This window comes from Lygodium microphyllum, chromosome 4, assembly GCF_053477565.2.
Source record: "Lygodium microphyllum isolate KBCC chromosome 4, Lygodium_microphyllum_v1.1.10, whole genome shotgun sequence".
NCBI lineage: Eukaryota > Viridiplantae > Streptophyta > Polypodiopsida > Schizaeales > Lygodiaceae > Lygodium > Lygodium microphyllum.
In genome coordinates, this window is record NC_141138.1 from 139,969,806 (window position 1) to 139,992,989 (window position 23,184).

The 23,184-nt window shown below is 40.9% G+C and overlaps 1 protein-coding gene across 1 annotated transcript in view; it reads left to right on the forward strand.

Annotated features, from left to right (window-relative positions):
- The first annotated feature begins 6,971 nt into the window (after positions 1-6,971).
- LOC148037687 (uncharacterized) overlaps positions 6,972-23,184 on the forward strand; it is a 132,951-nt gene continuing 116,738 nt past the window's right edge. Inside the window, exon 1 of the mRNA XM_087677144.1 lies at positions 6,972-8,147. Within this exon, the coding sequence (XP_087533270.1) occupies positions 6,972-8,081 (1,110 nt within the window). The 3' untranslated portion in view covers positions 8,082-8,147. The remainder of the gene's footprint in view (positions 8,148-23,184) is intronic.

Sequence of the window (23,184 nt, forward strand, 5' to 3'; positions counted from 1 at the left end):
CACTCAATATCCTTCTTTATCATTTTGGCATCACTTTTTAGGCCATATGTCTATCATGAGAGTGAAAGTTGTTTCATGTTTACAATATCTTCCATCTTTCAGCTTTTTTTTACAGTGGAATGTGTGAGCATACCATGCATGGCAAGCAAACTAAAGTGCCATGTAAAAAAGGTATTGATACTAGAAGATTATAATGATGCATATGGGTCTATGCCTATAGTTTGGTTGAATCATCTTACTATGTTACTTTAATTAATGATCCCATCAAGAATGTCTGGGCATTTCCTATTCATAAGAAGAGTGATGTCTTTGCCACACTATAGATTTTGTATTGTACATCGAAACAATTAGATTAGTTGTTGCATATAAAATCTAGATACGATAGCAAATAAAGCATGCGCTCACCTTCGAACTATATCCCCTTTAGAATTCCCACTCATCGGTAGATACCTCTACCTCTTCGCTAGAAGCTACGATCAAAGCTCCATGTAACCACTACATAGATATAAATTGCGACATTTTCTCCATGCCCTGAGGATATGGAATCAATCGATCGCATATACTACGTCAGAATTTTGATCGCGCTTCTTCCCCAATCTTTTTTGGCCTGCTCATACCTAGCAAGCCACTTCTCTAATATAGATAAATGATGCAACATACAAAAACAATTCACTTTCTCCTCCATGGCAACATCCATCCTTTTTTCTACTCCATTTTCAATCACCACATAGAAAATAAAGAACTTATAAAACAAGGACATTGAAAGACATTTTCTACTCCATTTTCTACTCCATTCTCTCTAATTCTCTCATTGTTTCCGTATATCTCTCTCCCTATCTCTCACTCTCTATTTGTTGTTCTCTCTATCTCTCTTTTTCTCCCTCTTTCCATGCCTTTTTCTCCCCCCCCTCTCTCTCTTTACTTTTCACTCTCCTTCTTCTCTTTACCTCACTCTTTTTTTCTACCTCTTCCTTCACTCTCCGTCTCTGTTTCTCCCCCCCCCCTCTCTGTTTCTCTCCCCCCTCATTGTTTCTCTTACTCATTCTAGTCTCTCCCTCTCTTCATATCTCGTTTCTCTTTTCCTCTCTCTTTGTTACCCTTCCCCAATTTCTCTCTCTCTTTCTCTCTTCCTCTCCCTTCCTTCATATCTCCTTTCTCTCTTCCTCTCTTTCTTTGTTACCTTTCCTCTCTCTCTCTCTCTCTCTCTCTCTCTTCCTTCCTTCTTCTCTCTCCCTCCTTTCCTCTCTTTCTCTCTCTTTTCAATTTAAGAAGAAAAGAACAAAACAAAGAGAAATGAAAAAGAGAAAAGAAGAAAATACAAAATAAAGCAAGAAAGGACAATGTACCTACCTAAAAGGCTCGAGGATGAATTCTTTTTCGCCTCCCTTCTTTCTCCCTTGCACACTTCTTCCTCTTCTTCATGTACGGTGTGGTGGTGGTGGCAATGGCGGCAATCAGGAGATTTCCTTATCTCTCTTTCTCTCTTCCTCTTCCTCTCCCTCTCCCTCTGAAGGTGACGATCTCTCTTGCTCTCTCTCGAAAATATTTGCAACAAATGCCGCATTAAGGTATTTAGCCATTTTTTTCCTAGACTAGTCGTGTTGCTATTTGTGTCACTATCTATTAGCATCACAAAGAGCATTGATTATTTACTTTAGCGACGCTAATAGCAACACTATTTACGACACAAATAGCAACGTTACTATTTTACGTCGCAAATCACCATCACTATGGCCCCATTCTCTCGTAGTAACCCTTATGCAAATCCCCATGTAGGAAAGCTATCTTAACATCTATTTTCACAAGTTTCATGTCTTCCTTAGTAGCCAATGAAAGAATCTTACAAAGGGTGGTCATCTTAATTACTGGTGAGAAAATCTTATCAAAGTCATTATGCTTCTCTTGCCTTAAGCCCTTGGCTACCAAACTTACCTTGCACTTAGGCAATGTATAATATGGATTCATTTTCATCTAGTAAATCCATTTGCATGGTAAGGTGTGCTTATCCTTAGGCAAAGGAACCAACTTCCAGGTAGTAAACTTGACTAAAGAGTCCATCTTTAATTGCATAGCCCTCTTCTAGTTTTACGACTGCCATCCCTACTCATATAATTAACATAACACGAAAGCTCTCTACAATTTATAACCCTAACATACTCAAGAAATGGTACATATCTCTCTAATGGTCTAAAGGCTCTTGTAAATCATCTCAACATTGGCTAAAACAAAGCCCCTAGCTATCCAAAAATTTTATAATGTTGAATGCGAGGTTTTCCACTTGCTTGTAGTACTTTCATCCAAACATTTCTTAGTTGTCCAAGCCCTCCATCATTACAATTTTGCCATCCAAAGGCTTGCTAGATGACAAGTAGTCAAATGAAAAATTGTGGCATATTCTTTGCCATTGTTAGTCCTCAAGAATTTTAGCTTCTTGCTTGATTGATATTTTGCATAGGGCTAAGAACTTTTGAAATGCATGCATGGGCGACATTTTTGTATTGTGAGTGCATGGACAAAATGCACTCCACCATGGATTGTGGTGTCATGGCAAACTTCGATCAAGAGAGCCGATGGCAAGCCACTGATCTAGTGCTATCTCTGTGGATTATCATAGCTTCTCCATGATCATATTCGATGTACACTAGTTTATAGTGGTATTGGAAGGAGCTAAGGAAACCATTTGGTAAGGTCCATCTGGATTTCTAGAGATAGATTTTAAGAAAAGATGGACGAATCTATGGACACCTTTGTCATATTGCCAGGTCATTGTGAATAGGTGCATGACCTATTTTTTAAAATTTTCCATGACACGAAATAATCACAAATTTTGAATCACTCTTATATGTGATATTGAACAGGTAATCTTCTATCCAAATCCTCGACAACCTATTATTTACAAATTGAATAGAAAATGATCATGTTTTATTCAAGAAAAATTCATAAATAAGGATATTTATAAATAGGCCTTTAACGCATGTGATGTAGATGATATACATATAGCAAATTGCTCGAGCAAAAGAGAGTAGAAAAAAGGTATTGTGGAGGCATCGATACATTGTCTTTGTCTCGTTGATCTGGTGGATACTTGTCACCTCCATGATTTGTCACACCTGTAGGGATATCTACTCCCATGACTCTAGGTTTTGCTTAATCGTCCAAATGTGACACCCCTATGGGTGCTACTCCAAGAGATACTACCCCCGTAGGTATGCTAGACGTACAAGGGTCTCCTGGTTAAGCCCAGGAGCATGGTCACAGGTGGGAGAGGACGGACCTTAGACATATCCCAATAGGGTATGAATACCTCGTAGATGATAAGACATGTGCTGTAGCCATGAATGATGAGGGGAGGTGGTTGACGTCTTGCATGAGAGAGTTGTGTCAACAAGTATTTAGACACAACGTTCTGGACCATTGGAAGAACATACCCAAAGGAAGCAAGGACTATGTAGTGTTATCTTTGCATGAGGAGTTCTTGATACCTGCGGCGACAGAGAGGTTTTCCATTAGGTGGATGGAGTGTATGTGTGCATGCATGTCACATAGACAATTAGACACACACAAGGCAATCAAGAGTGGTGCCTCAAAGCCCTAGTGGCTAGATACATACAAAGGATTGGTGAAGACTCAGGGAGGAGGCCAGAGATTCTCTAGGATGATTGCGGAAAGAGCAAGAGGAGGCAGCAAGGGCATGATTGGAGATAGGAGTCGTGCATCCTCTTGGGAGTGGTGGCTATAGGACTTATTTGGAGGACTTTGTAAGTTTTATTTTGGTTCTTCTTGCTTTCTTATTTGGAATATCACTTGTACTAACAATATTGTTTCTAAAAATGCTATTTTATTTTCTTTGCAGTAATCCATTACAACTACAATCCCAGAGGTTTGGAGACTCGATATACAGAGAGACATGATCTCATTGCATTTATTGATAGATTATATGCATGCGGCAGCCTAGTAAGCCAATCCTCTTTCTTCTCAATAGTCACTAGTTTTTTTATGATGCATTATATATAGTGGACTAATGTCTAATTGTTCATTTTGCAGAGTTCGTTTGACGTTCCTTTTTGTCAGGATGAGCTTTTAGATGGTGAGGATTTATAGCACGTGCTTGGATTCATGGAGCATATGTCATCTTCTTTTTTGCCGTGTGATCTATGCATACTCCTTCCAATTAGCATTCCTTAGATATACTTATCATCCTTTGTATAAAATTACACTTTGTGATATTTATAGATAGATTTTCATGTTTGTTTTGGCTCTCCTCTCCACGGTTCCATGTAATTTCATGAGTTGTCATCACCAGTCTTGTACTTATTTTATGAGTTATTAGTCTTATGGTTTTGAGTAGCATTTGCACCTGCCTTGATGATGATTGTATATCCAATATGTAATTGCTTTACAGAATATTATACATCGCACGGTGCTATGGGGGTGGTAGGGCGACTTATTGCCTTGCCCCAACATTTTTTTCCTCTGTAAAACCGTCGTTATTTGCATCACTAATTTACTGCATGCATTGCTATCTATGTCGCTATTTGCATCATTTTATGTGACTTTTACGAGGCAAATAGCGACGCACATAGCAATACAAATAGCGATGTTATCTCTAACAATTTTTTAGAGACGCCTATACCAATGCTTTTAGTGATGACGAGGATAATTCTTTTAATGAACATTTGGGTCGCTTTGAATGTCGGATGTTGCATGTATCTTGTAGTGGATATCTATTTACAATACCTAGATGGCATTGTTGTGGTGGAAGGCAAGGAGTTGTTGGTATGTAAGCTATGCAATAGCTTGTTTGGATTGAAATGCTCCCCAAGGGAATGCTATCATAAGTTCAATGCCTTCATGAGGCCTTAACACTAGTCTCCTACTAGCAAGAAAGCGACTTTTGTGGCAATGTGGGCCCTCTATGAAAAAGTCAATATCTCTTCAACGATAAAGATTAAAAAGGAATAGTTTTAGGAAAATGTGATTAGCAATGATAATAGTTGGAAAAAAAATAGAAGGGGTCAAAACAAGCTAGGAAGTGTATATTTCTATGTCCATCTTTGAGACCATTTTCATAGAAAATAAGAAACTTTTAGTGCTTCCAAATAAAATTATATCAAATATTTTTATATTAAGATAATATTTTATAAAAAATGCTTTGATATGTATGACATACACCTTATGAGAATTGGAAGTAAATAAAAAAATTCAACTTTTTTTATAGTTCCAAATAACATTGTTAAAGGTTGCTTTGACCAATTTTAATGTACTTTTGATACTCCAATTTTTGTAGATAATGCATTTTCACTTGAAACTTGTTTCAAGCCTTTTATTGTTCTATCCAATAATATTATCAAATTGTCATCCAATTTTGTTATTATATGCACATTTTATTTCAAACATAATCAAATAGTACTTGAGCTAATTAAGCGGCTTGTACCCACTTTTGTGCAAACTACAAGAGTAGTGTAAAGGATACATTGGGAATGAGATCAATTAATTTTTTTAACACAAAAGGCTATGGATAGTAACCTTATGACCTTGATACTTTGTGCTAGGAAATCGCTCATCTATGTGGATACATTGTAGAAAAGGTTGTATGAAAACTTTGGCATGATTCAGGACAGGGAATACTAGTCATGTTCTTGACATGTGAATTATGTAGGACCGAGATAATAAAATTCTTTATGTATCTCGAAAGGAGTACATTAGGAATGTACTTGAGCATTTCAATATGGAGATAGAGAAGGATATCAATGTTCCATCATTGCCTCCATATTTGAAAGTAAGCTAAGAGGGTGGCTATAAATCAAATGAGCAGAAGCTTAGAATGGCTAAGGCACCTTATTTGGCACCTTAATGTTTGGTTATAGTTCCCACAGATCTAGACACTGCCTATGTAGTGGGAGTGGTTAGTAGATATATGGAAAATCCTTGCAAGAAGCATTGGGAAGCAGTCAAGAGTATCATGAGTTGCTTAAACGGCACTAGAGCTATGTGTACATGCTTTAAAAGGAAGGATGCACTTATCCTTGGGTATGTAGATGTTGATTTTGTAGGGAATGTAGACTTTACGAAGAGTTGAAATTTTTTCTTCACATTTGCAAGAGGTGCACTCTCATGGGTCTCTCAATTGCAACCATGTATGGCTTTATCTACCACTAAGGCCACGTATGTCACAACCATTAAGGCATGCAAGGAAGCTTATTTTTCTAGTGGGAGATTTGTAAACCTTGTGTTTCATGCACAAAGACAAAGTCCATCACGATAAAGTATCGCTTTGTGAAGGAGGTGCTTGAGGACAAGTGGATTGAGGCCATCAAGGTTAGTACAAATGTTAACGATTTAGATCTCCTCACGAAGAGTTTAAATTCGAAGTACTTTATCCCGTGGCGGGGAAATAATGGGCATTGGATAACATCTTCACTAGTTATTTTCCCTTAAAGAAGGCATATTGGCTTTTAACCTGGGAGATTTTCTAAGTAAAGATCAATGGACAATAACTAGCGAGCACCCCTTCCAATAGTGCGTACTAAATACTCATATATAAGTGAGGAAATATGAGTAAATAAATAAAGCTCGTAATATTTGTGGTGAAAGAAGTGCTCCATGAAAGGAGGAAAAGTGCAGAGGGACGCTTTTCGTGTGGAGGAAGAATCTGGATGAACACGGCGCAGCGCCACTAGACCAGTGCAGAGACGGAATATTCTTTTGCGGTCAGTGCAGAAGTCGGAATATTCTTTTGCTGCTAGCTTCCCTTTTCATTTGCATTTCGCATTTCCGGCCTCGCTTTTGTTTCTTCCAGCTTCTTCTGAATCAACAAATCTTGCATTTCCATACGTACGAGGCTGCGGCGGCACGTTCGAGCGCTCAGCAACAAGAAGAAGAAGAAGCTTAAGCTTTACAAGCAGCTTGCTGTACCAGGCACACATACCGACAGACTGCTTGGCATTGCAGCTATACATTTTCTTATGATGATGGAGGATGCAAAGGAGCAGTTCTGGCAGGCCATGGCCTCTCGGCACGGGGAGGACTGGTTCGACGTCGTCGCAGCAGCAGCAGGCCAAAGGTCAGGAGGCAAATCATCTTCTTGCTCCGGCACCACCACCACCACCGCGGGCCGTGCAGGTGATGTGCCGGCCGTATTTGTGAGGGAGATCATCCGCACACAGGGTGTGCCCCCCTCCTTTCGAGCCCGTGTGTGGCTTGCCCTCTCCGGAGCCCAGCGTGCACGCTCCCGCGCGCCCACCACCTACTACAGCGACCTCCTATGGCTGTGTCGCAATAGCCCGTCCGCAGCAGCAGCGCCAGGCGTGCAGGGGGCGCTGCGGCAGATTGCCCTCGACATCCCACGCACATTCCCCTCTCACCCCTGGTTTCAGAGCGAGGAGGGCTGCCTCGCCCTCGAGAACGTCCTCACCGCCTATGCCCTGCGCAACTCCGAGGTGCGCTACTGCCAGGGCCTCAACTTCCTCGCGGCCACGCTGCTCTTGGTGACCCAGCACAGTGAGGAAGATGCCTTCTGGCTCCTCACCGTCCTAGTGGAGCACATCTTGCCCCCCCACACCTACAGCGAGCTCCTCTTGGGCACCGCGGCAGAGCACGCCAGGGCCGCCTTCCTCACACGCCTCCGCGACGCCTGCCCTCGCACCTACGAGCACCTCTCCGAGCACTTGCTCTACGACCCCTCCCTCTTGCCCACCCAGTGGCTCATGACCCTCTTCACCACCTCCCACCTGCCCGCCGAGACCACCCTCCGCCTCTGGGACATCCTCTTCACCGAGGGCACCTCCGACGTGCTCCTGGCCGCCGCCGTCACCATCTTCTGCATGTGCGAGGACCGCCTGCTCGCCTCGTGCAGTGATGAGCACGCACATGCTGCCCTCGCCTTCGCCGCATCCCACGTCACAGCGGATGCAGACACCTACCTGGCAGCCGTGGCATCCAGGCTACCACCTCCACCTGAGTCTGAGCAGCTACCTACAGCAGCAGCAGCAGCAGCAGGGCGAGGCGGCTCCTGCGCAAGCACTTGTGCTGCACGGGCCGCACGAGGCTGGCGTCTCACTGGCCTCTTTGGCAGAGTATGATGCAGCCTGAGTGGATGTGGTGGTACAGAATTATTGATTCATGCTTTAAGCGGAATGAATCCCTGGGTAAAATTACTTCACTGCCTGCCCTTTCGCATACACCATGAGGGCCTTCTCTTCTGCAGGATAGTATGTTAGCTCTGCCTCGGTAATTCCATTGTTGCAGACGATGATGGGTCTGCTCTCACAGCGTAAGAAGAAGAGGTAGCCGAAGAAGGAAAAGAAGAGGAAGAGGAGGAGGAAGAAGCTGTTGCAGCCTGCCTCGCTGCTCTTGATGCATGCAGTCCTCGACAGCTAAACAACAAAGTAGATATGATCAAGACTTGTGCCTCAGAATCCGGAGAGGCTTTTCCTCCGATGCCCACCATGCAGGTAATGGATGGCGCCAACCATGAGAATATGGTTGATGTACAGAGTGCCAATGACTTTTATGCAGGTGATGCACCCAAGCTTTTGCCTGCGCGCAGATGTGGCATGTTCTATGCCATACCCTGATGCAGGCCCTGCCTTAGCACAATGAAATATGGCACTAGGATTGCTCCAGATCAAATTGATGCCTGACTTTCCATAAATCCCAGATCAGAAGAGTACTATTGCACTGTCTGTTCGCTGTCGCAACTCAACATTATGCGAATATTGCACTGAACACAACATATTCATTCCCTGTTTTGACAAACAAATTGTGCGACTCTCATCGTGGACGTTGTAACTTGTGACATTTCTCATCATAAATTTGTTTCTGAAAGCACAACCGTCACATCTACATGGGGGCTTTAAATAAATGGTCACCATCGTTTTGCGCTAATTGTATTGCAATCGTAGAGAAAGTAACAGGATAATTATGGTTTCTTGTATCTGGGTTGTGTTTGGATCTAGATATTGATTGTTTGAAAATGCATTTACCCTCAGATAGAAAGACCAATGTAAGATGCTGCATGATGATCCGCTCTTTACAAGCTACAAGCAACTCCATTCTTGGTGCATCGTAGGAGGAGTTCAAACCCCCTATTTTGCGCGACGGCATCCTTCTAAGGGCACGCCCATGAGCTTCCCATTTTGAAGCTCATCCACACACTCCTTGTAAAAACAAAATCGGTTGAAGCTCATAACTTTTGTACATTCAACAATTACTATATGCACGAATAAAAGCCAATCATGGCAACTTTGTATGCATTATAATCACATAATAGGATTAGGTACTTTGTATGCATGGTACAAACTTTGCAATGATCGAAGCTTCAAGTTGGAAATGTCTCTCTATCGCTAGTTTCATTCTATTTAGTTTGAATCATGTTATTGTGATTGGATAGCTATGAATTGTGAATGGTTCCTTGGCTAATCCACCCCAAGGTGAACATTGTAGAGCTCCTTTCATTAATGTATCTTGAAATTTTGGGATCCTAGTTGAGATGTCCATAAGGTCAACATCATGGATAGGGCTCTTCTACATCTTGGCATCCCTCAAGCACTTGTCAATAGGATCCATACACCACCCACCCAAATGGCTGTATTGAGTAGTGGCCTTTACTTCAAAAATACCCTCCTCAATGGTGGGAAGACACACATCAAATGTGTCTCCACCTAAGTGAAAGGTAATCACATTTTTCTCACCAATACTAGTACTAGCCTTCTTGTTAAGGCCACAAGCTATGGTAGCAATTGTAGGCTCATTGATGATGTGCATCACATTTAGGCCAAAGATAAGAGACCATGCCCTCTTGTGCTTAATAGTGTAAGTGTCACACTTCTAGGCTATCTGTAAGCAAATTGTTTGCAACCTTGTTAAGGGCATGGCCTAAAATATGGCTCACAAACACAATAAGGGCTATACAATTTACATTCTCTAACATCACAAAACTCTCATACAACATGTCAAGTGGCATGTTTTGAAGCACGGATGCAACATTCATAGCTTGATCATCTATTAATTCACAAGTGTGTCCTATTTACAAGAGTTCTTAAACATGATGAGCTAGCATGTTACTTCTTACCAAGCAATTTTTTGTGACTTCTTAACCTCGCATGATGTGCTGCAAATGTAAGGGTTTTCTTGTAGAAAACTCGATTTGACAATGGTCACATGTACTCATTCCTTGATCACCAAATGTTTCTAGTAGGCATAATGCTAGAGGCCGCCACTTTGATAAAATTTCTTCGTGCTACTATTTGGCATCCATAGAGATCTTGCACCATCATATAGTGCTTATCAATATGAGCAATAAAGCTAAATATGTTTTGCATTCAACTTAGTAGTAACACCCTCTTGTCTATAGTCAAAATGTATTTGAATGTTGTTGCCATTATTGCAATTGAATCTCCTATTGGATGAATAGCACAACAAGCACTAATCACCTACATGGACTTTAATGACTAAGATTTCATTCTTCTTATTCCACATCATTATATATAAATAGATAGGAAAATTTTCAAGCGATCACCATCCATAATGTTGATGCAATATTTTTGGATGGAACCACAATCCTTCAACAGTAGACATGTGGCAACAAGTGATTAGAGGATTAAAGTCAGTGGATGATGCACTTTGACAAGATTATAATTTGATAGTCATCAATTTTTCTTATTTTTAATTCTTTTCTCATTATAATTTCTATTAGGTAGATTTTTGAGGGAAAAAGGGCCTTTTAGTTAGCATTCATTAATGATGAGATTAGCCTAAATAGGCCACTGGGACAGTGTCTTTTAGTGAGCATTCACTAATGATGAGCTCAGTGTGAATAAGCCAATGGGACACTGCCACGTGTGTTCCAATATAACATTTGATCTCTATTAATTCTACCAACTTTTTTCTAAAATCAACAAGAAGGTGAAAATGAGCCTCTAAACTTATCCTCATGAGGCAATTCCAACTAACTAATTCTTCCTTAGCAATGACTTTTTTTAATGTTCTTTTCCTTGCTTTTAGCCCCTCGATGTGACTTTTTGAAAACTTGGGTACTTCAAAGTCGCCTAAAAATAATAAAAGTGGATTACTTTTCATTATAACTCAAAGGAATAGATTATTTAGAAGCTTTTCTAGTTCTTGCCTTTTTTGTATGTATTCATCTCGTAATTGTCAATATTTTATTGTTCCAACTTCTCTAAACTCAATTATGTAATATTTTTATTCTATCTCAACCTCATTTCTTGTCAATACCTTGGTATTCATCCTCCATGGCTTCTTCTTGTAGTGCTTCTTCAAAATGGGGATCTAACCCCATACAAGCATGTACGTGCTACAATACAAGAGAGGATTATCTATGGTATTCATCAACATAGGTGCTATAAGATTGGATAACAATGATTCCATCTTGTAAAGATCCTTACAAGATTAATAAATGGAAAAGAGAAAACATGAGATTTCATTGCACAAGATGAATTCTAGGGTTCAAAATATAGGATTAAAAATTGTATGCAAGGATCCCATATGTGTATACTATGAAGGATCTTCACTTGGAACCCTAAATGCGGCAACAATTCGCAATGCATTGTAAGGCAATGCATTTTTCTTTTCATAACATTATCTTTAGCTTGTAAAACCATTTACTTTAGATAAGATGGTTATTTTAGAGATTGGAGAGTAAGTTTTAGTTTGTGCAAGTGTGTTTCCATCAAGAAGTGTGGAATGGTAGCCATTGAAGTCCTTGACAAGTACCTTTCATATAATGCATGCTAAAATCAAAAACATTATTTTTCCTTTTTTCCCATTCTCCTTTTTCATTGAAGAAAATAAATATTTCCTATTTACATCCTATGTTGTTCCACTAAACACAAGAATTTGGAAGACTGGAAAATCTTACTTCAGCAAAACTTAATGGACTAATAGTTTGGGATAATCCCAACAATGAAACCATCCAATGTCTTAAATTAAATATTATTGAGTCTAGTCTATACTTTATTTGTTTAGCATTAAGCCTAGTGTCTTTCGATTAATCCCACATGAGCCAAATTTGTTAGAAGTATAAAAGAGCAACAACCTCTCACTTCTCAAACCATCTTATCTCATCTAATTGAGATCTATCTATTTGAGCATTGCATGGTACGAAATTTGCAATGGTGGAAGCTTCAAGTTGGAAATGTCTCTTTATTTCTAGTTCCATTCTATTTAGTTTGAATCAAGTTGTTGTGATTGGGTAGCTATGAACTTTGAATGGTTCCTTGGCTAATCCACCCCAAGACAAACATTGTTGAGCTCCTTACATTAATGTGTCTTGAAGAGCTATTGAAATTTTGGAATCCTAGTTGTGCTACCCATAAGGACAATATCATGGATAGAGCTCTTCTACATCTTCACATCCTTCAAGCACTTGTCAATAGGATCCATAAACCCACCCCAATGAGTGTCTTGAGTAGTGGCCTCCTTTACTTCAAAAATACCCTCCTCAATGGTGGAAAGAAACACATCGAATGTGTCCACCTAAGGGAAAGATTAGCACATTTTTCTCACCAATACTATTATCCTTCTTGTCTAGGCCATAAGCTATGGCAGCAATTGTAGGCTTATTAATGATGTGCATCATATTTAGGCGAAAGATAAGAGACCATGCCCTCTTGTGCTTAACATTGTAAGTGTCACTCTTCTAGGCTATCTACAAGAAAACTTTTTGCAACCTTGTTAAGGGCATGGCCTAAAATCTGGCTCACAAACACAATAAGGGCTATACAATTTACATTCTCTAGCATTACAAAACTCTCATACAACATGTCAAGTGGCCTTCTTTGAAGCAAAGATGCAGCATTCATAGCTTGATCATTTGTTAATTCACAAGTGTGTCCTATATTTACAAGAGTTCTTAAACATGATGACCTAGCATGGTATTTCTTACATAGCCATTCGTGACTTCTTAACCTCACTTGATGTGCTACCAATGTAGGGGTTTTCTTGTAGAAAACCTAATTTGACAATATTTACATGAGCTCATTCCTTGATCATGAAATGTTTCTAGTAGGCATAATGCTAGAGGCCACTACTTTGATAAAATTTCTTCTTACAACTATTTGGCATCCATAGAGCTCTTGCACCATCATATAGTGCTTAGAAATATGAGTAATAAAGCTTAATATATTTTGCATTACACTCAGTAGTAACACCCTCTTCTCTGCAAAAATGTCTTTTGATGTTGTTGCCATTATTGTAATAGAATCTCATCTTGGATGAATAGCAAGACAAGAACTAACCACCTACATGGATTTTAATGACCAAGTTCTCATTTTTCTTATTCCATATCATTACATATATATAGATAGGAAACTTTTCAAGTGATCACCATCCATAATGTTGATGCAATATTTTGGGATGGAACCACAATCCTTCAACCACAGACATGTGGCAACAACTAATGAGAGGATTAAAGTTAGCGGATGAAGCACTTTGACAAGATTATCATTTGACAGTCATCAAATTTTCTTATTTTTAATTATTTTCTCATTATAATTTCCTTTAGGTAGATTTTGAGGGAAAAAGGGCCTTTTAGTTATTTTCTTATTTTCTTATTTTAATTATTTTCTCATTATAATTTCCTTTAGGTAGATTTTGAGGGGAAAAGGGCCTTTTAGTTAGTATTCACTAATGATGACATCACTATGAATAGGCCAATGGGACACTGCCATGTGTGGTCCAATATAACATTTGATCTCGAGTAATTCTACCAATTTTTTTCTAAAGCTAGCAAAAAGGTGAAAATGAGCCTCTAAACTTATCCTCACGAGGCGATTCCAACTAACTAATTGGTCCTTGATAATGACTTTTTATAAGGTTGGGTACTTTAAAGTCACCTAAAAATGATAAAAGTGGATTACTTTTAATTATAACTCAAAGCAACAGATTATTTAGAAGCTTTTGTAGTTCTCACCTTTTTTATATGTATTCATCTTGTAGTTGTCACTATTTTATTGTTCTAACTTCTCTAAACTCAGTTTTGTAATATTCCTATTCTATCTCAAGCTTATTTGTTGTCAATACCTTGGTATTTATCCTCCATGGCTTTTTTTTGTAGTGCTTCTTCAAGACAGGGATCTAGCTCCATATAGGCATGTACATGCTAAATTACAAGAGATGTGATATTCACGAAACATGAGATTTCACTAAAAAGGATGAATTCTAGGGTTTAAAATACAAGATTAAAAATAGTATGCAAGGATCCAATATGTGTATACTATGAAGGATCTTCACTTGGAACATTCCATGCAACAACAATTCACAACTCATTGTAAGGCAATGAAATTTACTTTTTAAAGCATTATCTTTAGCTTGTAGAAGTTTTTACTCTAGATAAGATGGTTATTTTAGAGATTGGAAGTAAGTTTTAGTCTATGCAAATGTGCTTCCATCATCAAGAAGTGTGGAATGGTAGCCATTGAAGTCCTTGACAAGTACATTTCATATAATGCATGCTAAAATAAAAAAAAATATTTTTTCTTATTGCGCGTTCTCCTTCTTCATTGAAGAAAATATATATTTTGCATCCTATGTTGTTCCACCAAACACAAGCATTTAGAAGATTGGAAAATCTTACTTCACCAAAACTTAATGGACTAATAGTTTGGGATAATCCCAACAATGGAACCATCCAAGGTACTAAATTAAATATTATTAAATATTACTGAGTCTAGACTAGTCTTTATTTGCTTAGCATTGAGCCTAGCGTGTTTCGATTAATCCCACATGAGTTAAATTTCTTAGAACGTTGTCAAAGTGTGTAGGGTTGAAGGTCACCACAGGGGTTTGGCGAGAAAACTGGACAAGATAGATGGAGATGTGTCTTCAAGAGATAAGTAGATGAAAGTGAATGTTTAAAGGTTTGAGAGGTACTTCACGGTCAATCACAAGGATTTGAGAGAGAAGAATGTATGGGCGTTCAAGAGCTTAGACTCCGGAGATGGTAGAGATAAGAGAAGGATTGAAGGTTTCAAGCCAAGTCCTTGAAGATGTTAATAGAGCTTCCAATTGCATGTTCTTAGCAAAGATCACAAGAGTATTATCCCATAAGTTCTAACTCAAATCAAGCTTCACTACAAGGGTACACACATATAGCAACGCTAAGTAGCGACTTTTTTTTTCGGCGTCAGTATTAGCATCGCTATCTGCGTCGCTAAAAACGTCACTATTTGCGTTGCGACGTAAATAGCGACGACTTACTGCGGTAACATTTTGCGGAAACCCGAGTGTTTCTTTCAAACGCGCATGCGAAGGCGGAGAGAAAGAGAAAGGGAGCTGAGCAAGAGAGGGAGGTGAGCAAGGGAGGTAAGCAAGGAAGCAAGCCGCGAGCCACACGCGAGGAGAGGAGCGTCGCCCGCACGAAAAGGTCGTGGAAGAAGAAGAGAGGACGAGGGTATGCCCTGTTTCTGTTTCTTTACAATCTTTGTTTTGCTTTGCAATGTAGGTTAGAAAGTGTTGGTTTCTCTTCGATCTTTGTATTGCTTTGTGTTGCGTTGCAATGTAGGTTAGGAAGTGTTGAAAGAGAGAGAAATGGAAGTGAGTGTTTTCAAATTTTTTCTTGTGTTGGTTTTTATTCTTTGCAATGTAGGTACGAAAATGTATGTGTGTGAGCATAGTTTAGAGCCGACCTTAAAGATAGATAAGTTTAGAGCCAAACTCAAAGAGATAGGTACAAAAATTTAAAAAAAAAGACTTGAAATATATATAGTGGAGTGGTCCCAATATACAATATAGAATCGTTATTAAATTATCACTCCATTACATTGCAATCAAGATGTCTAACACTCACGACCAACATGGTGGTGATCGTGAGGCTTGGCTCAATCAATGTGTCCCTATCCATGCACACAATGCAAATTGGCCATTCGTTGAAAACGTCGTTTGTCCATAGAGCATGTGCAACGGTATGGAGAGTTTCGAGTTGAGATAATCGACCAAGCAGTCTTGAATTACAAGATTGCGGTAAGTTACCATGCATGACTTTCCAGGTTATGGAGAATGCTCTAGTAAATTCTTATTTTGCTAGTTTTCTTTGAGCGATGTTGGTGTTATGACATGCCTCATTGTACATGTGTGTTCTACAGGGCTGGTCATGTCACGTTACCATGCATGTCCTCTGTGTGGACCAAGGTTGGATTCTCGTATGTCAACATCTATGAAGAAGATGGTTTTTGAGGGACGTCGGGCTTTTTTGCCAGAGGGTCATGTCATGAGAGAAGGATCTCTTGGTCGCCCTCCTACGAGAATGAACGCACTAAGCAGGTTTGATCGCAGGATGGTGGACCAAGACTCGCTTCCTGAGAGCGGCATTTTGGTACCGAAAAAGTGCTTAAAAATAGCTAAAAATTATGAATATCAAGGGAAAAATATCCAATGTCAAAGGCGGCGGCTCGACCTAGGACGATTTTAAGCGTCAAAGTGCTCTAAGGACGCCCGGGCAACACTTGCAGATTTTTAGTAAATTTTCCATGCGCCTGCGCCGGTCAGTGGAGCTGGCAGTCAGTGCGGGATGCCGAGACGAGCTCACAGAAATTCTCAGATCGAGATTCAGACACCGTATGCGAGAGAGCCGGGAAAAGGGCTAAAAGGCCGGTCAAAAATTTGGGAGGTGCCCAAAAATGAGAAGTGAGGGGGTGCCTTTGTGAAGGGGCACCCCCCCATGAAAAAACGTGATTGAGAGGGGGCAGCGGCTGCTGCAGGCCACCGAAAAAAACGGCGCCCCCCCACAAATCAAGATGCTGGCTCACAAGCAAGCCCTGCAACAAATCACAGTAAGCAATCGCACTCACTCCGCGCTCCGTTTCGCTCCGGTCCACGCGAGGAATGGCAGCCTGTAGAGGGAGAGAGAAAATCAGTCTTTCTCTCTCCTCCCTCTCTCTCCTCTAAGGGGGAGTTCATGTGGGAAGAGAAAGGAAGAAGAAAGAATGGTGGAGGCTTGTCCGGCATTGATCCGATTGCTCCACGGGCTGGAAATGGTGATTTGTGATCGTCATGAGCATGAAGTGCTACTAATTTTCAGATTTGCAGCCATGGAAATGAAACTCGAAACACGCAAATAAGCGGTAATTCAATTTTTTCAAATGAAATTTGAGATTTCATGGCTTTTGATTGATAAAGTGTTGTTCATGTGGGCTAAAAATTGTTTATGTTGCTGTTTTCCATGAGTACTTGCTGTTCATAATCAGAAAATCAGAAAAACATGCATCTTGTGACTCAAAATAATACACTAAAACACGTAAAACATGGAAAATCAAGGAAAAATAATGGTTTCGGGCATAAAAATGGAGGAATAAATAGGAACACCAACTAAATTTTCATTTTTATTGCAAGAAGGAACTAAGGGCCATAGCCCATAATCTATTTTGAATTTTCAATAATTAAATAATGCAAAAAATAAGGGAAAATACAAGGAAAATAGAGGAAAATCACTAAAAATAGGTGAAAAATGTATTTTGGGTGCGGAAAATTAATGAAAATTAAGGACAATATTTGTGAATGTTTGAGGGGATTGAAGCATGAGTATTTGCCTCAGTTCAGTCTCACCTTCTTGTTCTAGTGTGTTTTTTTCACTTTTTACACATAAAATTATAGCAAAACGCCTTATAAATCTATACAACAATGCAGCATTTGATCGATGGGAGGGTAGAGTGGTTAAAATGTGTCTAAATGTGGAGTAAAATGATGAAAAGATTGCTGGTTTTTGTTTGCATGCCATATAGGTCGGTGAATAATTATAGGATAAGAGCCTAGTAGCACGAGGGTTTCCTAGGTGCTAGGTTCATGCAACGCCGCATAAGAACGGTAGTTGAAAATCATTGAAAGGATATTTTACGCATGTGCACAATATTGATTTTATAATTGTTTGAGCACTTGGCATCCACAATATGCATAAATCATGGAAATATTTAAAGGTATCAGAAATCCTCGATGCACAGCAATTGCTTTCATTAGGACCTTGACCCACATTGAGTGAGAGACATGATACCCTAAGCCATAGGCTAGTCATGGGGTCTAAGGGAAAGAGGAGTAAGGACAATGGTACATTTCTGTATACGATTAAATGGTACCTTGAGTGGATTTTGTGTGAAATGTTTATATGTTGAGCGATGCATCGAGGGGCCAATCCCCAAGGTGTAGGAGAGTCGCAAAGGGGTGGCGGCATTCAGCCGTTGGAGGACCCCCTATGTCTGTGCGTCGTGCCATTAGGGAATGTGTAAGGGACTCCCTCTGAGGAGTAGTGGTTGAGAGAAGAGTGGACTACAAATGACGTAATACAAACGCAAGATGTCTAGGAAGGCAATGTATGTGTCATCAACGCTCCTGGCCGCGAGGCCGTGGGGTTGTTGAGCGCGTGAGATAGAGGTCCGGCTAGTGCACGAGCCAGTGTGGGCCCGTTCTAGGTTCCATCAATGGTGCGTCTGCCGGGAGCCGTTTAAAAGTGGCGGTCCTCGAATCCTGGTTGTCTAGGGACCAACTAGGAGTTTATGCCAAAGGATACTGTGATTGATCCGTTATTTATTGATAAGCATCGTCTAGCAGAAATCCAAAAGCAAGAGAGAGACGAAAGAGCTAGGCGACATGCTAAATTTTTTAGAAGATATTCCCCTAAGCGTAGCGGTGCTGAACCCTTACGAGGGAGTGGATCTAGTGGTCTTGGGGCCACAAGCAGTAAGTTAGGAGAAGGTGGAAGCTCTAGTGCTCCCCTTCCTTCCATAAGCCAGTCTACATCAAGTGCGGGAGGTGTAACCCCACCGTCCCTTATTCCTAGTGCAAATCCAATCCTCGTCATGGCGCAACCTATTGCAATTCTAGCAGGAACGACGGATTTGCCGGCTCTAGGTTACCCGCTACCCATTTTTAATGGGTTAGTTGAGGAAGATGCGAAACTCCACATTAGGGAGTTTCAAAAGCTGATGTTTAACTGTCGCATTCAAGAAGAAGGACATTTAATGATGTTCTTCAATATGACTCTCAAAGGAAGAGCCGCTATATGGTATCATGGTTTAGAAGCCGGAACCATATTGAATATTGATTCATTTTATGGAGCTTTTTGAAGGGAGTTTGCCCCTGAAAGGGGTGGGCAATATTGGTTGCGTGTACTCAACGTGACCCGTCAAGAACCACACGAGGATATTCATGCTTATGCGAAGAAAATAAAAGAGGTTTTCCGTAAGTTGGACACCTCTATCCCTATCCCCGCAGTAGCTGCCCAATTGCAATATTTCCTTCATGGTTTGGACTTTAATATCCAATTGCAGTTGAGTAGTGTCCCCTTGGGGGATATAGATACTGCCATTACACGAGCACAAGAGGTGGAATCCCGACTACAAGCAGCCTATGCTTCTCGAGGCAATTCGAATATGGATTTAGTATTGGGAAACAATGTGGCGATGGCCAATGGCAGTAGTGGCCAAGGGATAGCGATGGCTAACCCTAATGGGAGAGGGAACATGATGCAGAATGTCCCTTTATTACCAGCTCCCCCTAGCATGTCGATGCCTACGGGCAGTCAAATGGCTCCAAATGGTGGAGGCCAGGCGGTCAATTCTAATACCATGCCTGTGGCTCAACAACCAGTGCCTAATCGAATTGTTAGGCCGATGGAACGACATGGTAATGACCAAGGCTATGAGTCGAGCGCTTCTAATGTTCTTGGCGAGGTTAAGGACATGATGAAGCATTATACCGACATGATTACGGAGCAGTATCGGAAAATAGCCGTTGATGTCAACTTCTTTAAAAAACAACAAAATTTGATAAGAAGTAGATACCCAGATGAGGGTGCACCTTCGAGGTTTAGTTGCAAATGGTGTGGTGGGCAACACTATCTAAGAAATTGCCCAAATGTTAAGTGCGATATCTGTGGAAAATTCGGCCATTTAGCAGCTACTTGCTGGAGTAAGATCAGTTCCCTCCAGCGCGGTAGTCGGCAACCAGGACCTGTTAATCATCATGCCCAAGGAAATGATTCCCAGCGAGAAGAAGGGCCTAAACAAATACTTCAACGACCAAAGACTACAGTGGAGGAGCTACCCAGTGGTAGTGGGGTTAGTTTGATTGAGGCTGTACGCATTAATGATGCTGAAACCTCTAATCTACGAGCTGTTCTTACAAGAGGTCAAAAGGGTAGAGAAGCCGACAAGGATAAGCCTGTTGATGGAAACCCTAAACAAGGCAACAAAGAAACGCAAGTTTTGGATCCTGCCATGGAAGGGGGACCTTTGAAGCCCGTGGAAAGTAAAGCCGATAAGGAATCACCAAAGAAGAAGGTGAAAGTTAAGAAAGAGGCAATAAAGCCAGTTCAGCGACCTAAAGAGCGGATGGTTTGGCATGAAAAGCGAGCTCTATCGAACTATCATGAATTCAATTTGGCGAGCTCTCTTTGTGAAGTCAAGTCGGATGTGAACCTCTTATAGATTTTTAAGCTTTCCCCAGGAGTAAGTAAGGAATTTAGAAATATCCTACGTACCGGGTATATCGTAGAATCTTTGGGTATTGCGCAAGTTGGTGATGACTGGTTCGAGCATGCTGAGAAGCATTGCCCAAGGGTTGCAGCCTATGTCGATGGGATATTAGTAGATTATGCCATTGTCGACACAGGATTATCTGTTAACATTATGAGTTCTGAACTGATGGAAAGGTTGGGTCTTGCGATCCAGAAAGATACCTCCACAATTCTCAGAATGGCAGATGATAGTTTGAGACAGCCGGAAGGCTGCATTACTAAGGTCCATGCCACTGTTGCAAATGTAGAATGCCTGTTGGACTTTAGGGTGAATCGTTTTGCAGGCCGTCCAAGTTACCAAGTATTACTCGGGCGACCTTGGATCTTGTAAGCGGACTGCCAAGTAGATATACCTGCCGGTCGACTAATATTCGGCAGAGGTGCCCAGCGTGTGGTGGTTGATGCTTATCCTGAGTCCTCGCAGAGTGAGAGAGCTCCTCTATCTTCTACAGAATTGGAGACATTAGAAGATTTATTTGCCAGTGAGACATCGTCGAGTGATGAGTCCAAAGAGGGATCCACCACAGAAGACATCTATCAGATCACTTTGAACGAGCCGATAGAGGGCCAAGATCGTATAAGAGATGCAGATGTAATCGAGCTAGACCTTGGTACGCCTGATGATTTGCAGCCAATCAAATTTGGTTCTATGCTCAGCACAGCAGAAAGGGAGGATTATGTGGCCTTGATTCAGGAATTCCGTGATATCTTTGCCTGGAGTTATGATGAGCTGAGAGGCATTCCTCCTAGTCTTGCTATTCATGCAATCCTGTTGAAAGAGAGCAGTCGTCCTGTACGACAGAAAGTAAGGCATATGCCTTTCGAACTGAGGGACGGGCTGTTTGAAGAGTTATAGAAGCTTCGAAAAGAGGGTTTGATTTTTCCTGTGCAACACACGGAATGGTGTTCGCCAGTTGTGATCAGAAAGAAAAAGAATAATCAAATCCGATTATGTGTAGACTTTAGGGAGCTGAATAAGCAGACAGTTAAGGACTACTACCCGTTGCCATTTATTGACCAGATTTTGGATCAATTAGCGGGTAGGGAAATATATTCGTTTATGGATTGCTTTGCAGGATACAACCAGATGGCAATTGCAGAAGAGGACAAGTTGAAGATAAGTTTTATTACTGTATTTGGTACTTTTGCGTACCATGTGATGGCCTTTGGTTTATGCAATGCGCCTGGTTCGTGGCAACGAACAACAGATAAGACATTCGGTGACATATCCCCTGAAGAGTTGAAGGTGTTTATTGATGACTTAGGGGCCGCCACCGTGAGAGGAAGGCAGTTGATCATTTTAAGAAAATGTTTTGAGCGCTGTAGACAATTTTGCATCGCCAAAAACCCACGGAAGTGTGTTTTTGGAGTACCTTATGGGCTATTGCTAGGTCATGTGATCAGTTCGGTAGGAATTGCGACAGACCCCGAGAAGGTCAAAGTTATAGTTGCCACGGGTCCACCACGCACTCCGAAAGAAGTTCATAGCTTTCTGTCTTCAGTTGGTTATTACCGTAGATTCATCAATGCCTTGGCAGAAAGAACATTGCCGCTTACAAATTTATTGTCCTTTAGCTATTTGTTTGTATGGGGTGACCCTTGTAAGGTAGCATTCGAGGATGTGAAACAAGAGCTAGCAAGAGCGCCCGTTTTAAAAGAACCTAAAAGAGGTGAGATGTTCTACATATTCTCAGCAGCCACCATGTATAGTATCAGCTACTGTTTAGCCCAAATTTGGGAAGAGAAGTGGTACCACCCGATTGCTTTTGCTAGCCGAAAGCTAGGGGTATCTGAAATCAATTATACCTACATGGAGAAGTTGTATCTAGCAATGGTCTTTGGGACCAAGAAATTCAGGCATTATATTCTCTATGAGAAAGTCCTGCTTTATACGAAGGCGGAGGGACTTCGATTATTGATGAATAAGCTATAGCCGCCTGATCATCTAGCGAAGTGGTTAATCACTTTGCAAGAATTTGATTATGAAATCCGTAGTAAGCCACCAAGGTTGCAAGGCATCGTGGAATGTCTTGTGGACTTTGGGGAGCCGAAAGAAACCGTGGCTGAAGGTAGTGACATGGAGTTGTTATTTAAAATAGATACGACATCTATTCCCTCCTGGTATGCTGCAATAACGCATTATTTATCGACGGGAGAGGCGGGATCCAAATTATCTAAAGCTAAGAGAAGGAAAATTAAGCAGCAAGTGTTAAAGTTTGCCTTGATCGCAGGTACATTATATCGGCAAGGGGTTGATGACATCTATCGCTGATGTGTGATGCCTGATGAGGTGCCATTCATTTTGGAAGAGTGCCATGATTCTGCTTGCGGAGGCCATTTTGCTGGACGGCTTACAGCACAAAAGGCTTTAAGAGCAGGTTATTGGTGGCCTGCCATCTTCCAGGATGCGTTTGCATATGTTACGAGATGCGATATTTGTCAACGACATGATAGTCGAGAGAATAGGAAACGACCACTCACCCGTATTATGGCGATACTTCCATTTGAGAAGTGGGGAATAGACTTTGTGGGTCCTATTACTCCGTCGTCGATTGTGCAAAAGAGGTACATCATTGTAGCAACTGACTACTTCACAAAGTGGTCAGAAGCACGTGCAACAAGGAAAGATGATGCTAAAGAAACTGCTAGTTTCCTTTTACAGC